At 43.4% G+C, this 3,276-nt stretch overlaps 1 protein-coding gene across 4 annotated transcripts in view; it reads right to left on the reverse strand.

Moving 5' to 3' along the window:
• The window catches only part of DEPDC5 (DEP domain containing 5), a 41,857-nt gene that overhangs the window by 4,949 nt on the left and 33,632 nt on the right, over positions 1-3,276 (reverse strand). For all 4 annotated transcript variants that reach the window (XM_009080917.1, XM_009080916.1, XM_009080915.1 and 1 more), the window contains one exon: positions 109-278. In XM_009080917.1, the coding sequence (XP_009079165.1) occupies positions 109-278 (170 nt within the window). The remainder of the gene's footprint in view (positions 1-108; positions 279-3,276) is intronic.

The raw sequence follows: 3,276 nt of genomic DNA on the forward strand, positions 1-3,276 counted from the left end.
CCTACTGTCTCTCTCCTAACACTTCCCATGACAATCTCTCCAGTTGTCCAAGGGATGCAGAGGCCAGACAGGCATTTCTGCGGCCATCCAGAACACAAGGACTCTTACCATCTCAAAAAGAACAGCTGCAGTCACTGCCATCCAGTGTAACTTGATTTCAAAGGCAGCATTCAGGGAGAAATTGCCATGGTAATAGCAACTGCACCACTCCAGCCGGTCGGTGCGGTTATTCACATCCACGTCAAGCGTCACCGTCCGTTGCTCAGGCACTGTGGCAGCTACACGGCCGAGGAACGAAGGCATTTAAAAGATGCATTAAAGAGAGGGTGGGAGACAGGATGAAGAAAACAGAAGAACCAAGACAAGCTATTTGAAATCAATTTGTCCTCCCACTCCTTCCCAAATATTTTTGGGATAGCAGAACAGTCCCAGAATGCTGCTCATCTAGATCACAGAAAGACAAAAACACTGAAGTATTCCTTGTATCAGGGGTATGTGCTTACAGAATTACCTTCCCAGGCAGTCAAAACACATTTTGGCTGCAATAAAGAGACAGAACCAAGAGTCCAGCAGCTAATCGATAGGCAACTGGTGCCACAATTATGGCTAGACAACATCAGCTCCTTCATTTCCAAGACATTCCAAGTATTTCTCTATGCCCCCGCCAGAAATCACAACACGGTGCTGTTACACAGGGCAGGAGCATTCCAGGACTTTCCACAGCTAAAGAAGATTAGAAGTTAAACTTCTCATTTCTTTAACCCCATATCAATATCCCACATTACCGCATTGCTAAAACTGCACATCCAACACTTTCTCTAAAAGCATGAGAAGTCAGCCAAGGCTCATGCAGCAGCTTGATCACTGCAATGCCTTCTGGTGCTTTGCAGTAAGTGCAGGGACAGTGCCCAAGAACCAGCTCCCTTTTTGCCCTACACCCCAGCACCCTGGTCAAAGAACGTCTCAGGTATCAGGCAAGAGAGGAAAGCACAGCAAGTGGAAGTGACCTGGCTGGTGTCAAACATCAGACTGCAAGGCCAGGGACAGAACCCAGACCTTCTGACTTGGAGACCAAGGTCCTGCCATGAAACACGTTGTCACTTTCCTTAAGCAAATACATAATTTAACCTTTCAATACTGTTAAAAATTGACACAAAACAGAGGGCTGCAATGCTACTATTGAAAAACTTCTGCCTGTTTTATTATTGCATACATGAGGGATGGATGTTTTTATTTCTTGCTTAAGTAGATGTGCACCCTTTTATAAGGTCAGCTTTTAAATGATCTTATAATTTAATGGCTTAATGGTGTTTTAAAAAAATGGCTGAAGTTCCTCTTCAAGGTAGATGGAAAGTTCCCACCTTCACTTGTACTGCAAGTTAGCTGGAGACAGTTTTCAAGGTTATAAGAAAATCCTTTACATTGCTATTACTGCAGCTTAGAACAGGGGGAAAAAAGAAAAACACAATAAAAATGAAAGAACACCACCAAGTTTTGTTTCATAAATAAGACCTGGTTTTGTCTTTGGGAAATGCATCATCTGTAATTTCTGAGTTGGTCTGGTATTGTCAGACAGACCAACATCTTGGGAGTTTCTGTTTCTTGCTCCTTTCCAGTGGGATATCACTGTGAATGCAATGCTTGTGTACAGAAGGTTATGGTGCCAGTTTTGTAACAAAATGTGTTGGAAAACAACATCCCAAAAGCTTTAAAGCCAAAGCAGCTCAGTCAGGTAGGTGTTGGCCATTAGCTGAGAGGTCAGTGATAACACCACAGCGCAGTGTGCCCAAACCAGCACACTGTGAAGAATGAGCTCCCTGCTCCCTTACACTGCTCCTTTTTCCAGATAGTGCAGACTCCCTGTTGGGACTGGAGCTTCTCTCTCCACCTTGTCTGCAGCTGTAATTCACCAGTAAAGCAAGAGGAACACAGTCCAACCAGGTGAGCTAATCAAAAGTATGTTAAAAACTGATGAGAAATATCCATGTGTTGAATTCAGAAGCTTCAGGTTAAAACCCAGCTTATTTTAATAGAATAAACTCTGGCTTCCATAGAACAGGTTTTAAGAGGACTCACCTGCTTCCCAACTGTCTTGTACTATTGATTATTTAACTATGATCGATTATGCAAATCGGAGAGGAGCAGGCAGGTTATTCTCCAGTCACAGACTCCACTACATACATGACTACAATTGCTAGTGCATGCATTGCTATAAATCAAAAGGGACAAGATTAGGTATATCACAGGTCAGACTTGCACTGAGAAGGACAAGGGGACAATCACTGGGCAAGTGATTGGGGAACTGGGAGGGATAAAGATTTGAGAGATACATGGAGCTTGTTCCAGAGCTCCCAACGCTTGCATGCAATTTTATGTCACAGCCTGACATTTAGGGAAGGTGGGGAGGGGAAGAAATAAAAATCACAACCAAATCAAGACCAAGAGGGGAACAAATGAAGTCACGTGGACCAGGGGTCATCTGGGTTTAGTAAAGCTCTTTGCCTCAGATGAACTGGTGAAGTCATTTTGGGGTTTTTTTTTTTTAATACTGTTTAGAAGAGGGACAGCACAGAAACATCATTTACACCAGCTCCTTTCTAAGAAAAAATTTCCACACTGGATTTTTCTACAAGAAACTATAATTCCTGGAAAAACCAGACTGAATGCGAACAATCTGAAGGCATTTATCATTCATTCAAGGTCTGCAGCAAATCAGTTAAACAGCAGAATGGACATAATTCCAGCTGAAAAGAAAAAGGAGAGCTACAGAGGTGTGTAATACAGCACATGCTGAGGGAACACCCTCTTTCCTGGCTGCTGTTAAGAAAAGGTGAGAGGGGCACTGAGGCACCTTCTTCCTTTGCTCATCTCCACAGGTGCTAAGCTTGTTGAGTCTGGGTCTTCTCACCTCACAAAAGAGGACAGACATAAGAATGTGGTTTTCTTGGGCTAAACAGTTGAGTAAGAGATCAAACCACGAACAGGATCTGGCCCCAGTGCCTCCAGCCTCCACAACACTTTGATGCCAGCCTATGTTCAGGCTTCAGCTCTGGCCAGCAGCTGAGCTAATAAGGTTGGATACTAGCCAAGGCAACAGATTTATCGTGTGACAGGGAAAAATACCCTACATATGCTGGCTTCAGGGAATTAACCATTAGTTCAGACTTCCTAGCTTTAATGCTTTCCCATTTCTGATGCTGTTCCTCTTCAAACAAGGCTTCCAGAAGTACACAAGGATTACTATAACTTCAGGTTTAAAAGATACTACATCAGCAG

Source organism: Acanthisitta chloris, unplaced genomic scaffold, assembly GCF_000695815.1.
Source record: "Acanthisitta chloris isolate BGI_N310 unplaced genomic scaffold, ASM69581v1 scaffold34868, whole genome shotgun sequence".
NCBI classification, from domain to species: Eukaryota; Metazoa; Chordata; class Aves; order Passeriformes; family Acanthisittidae; genus Acanthisitta; species Acanthisitta chloris.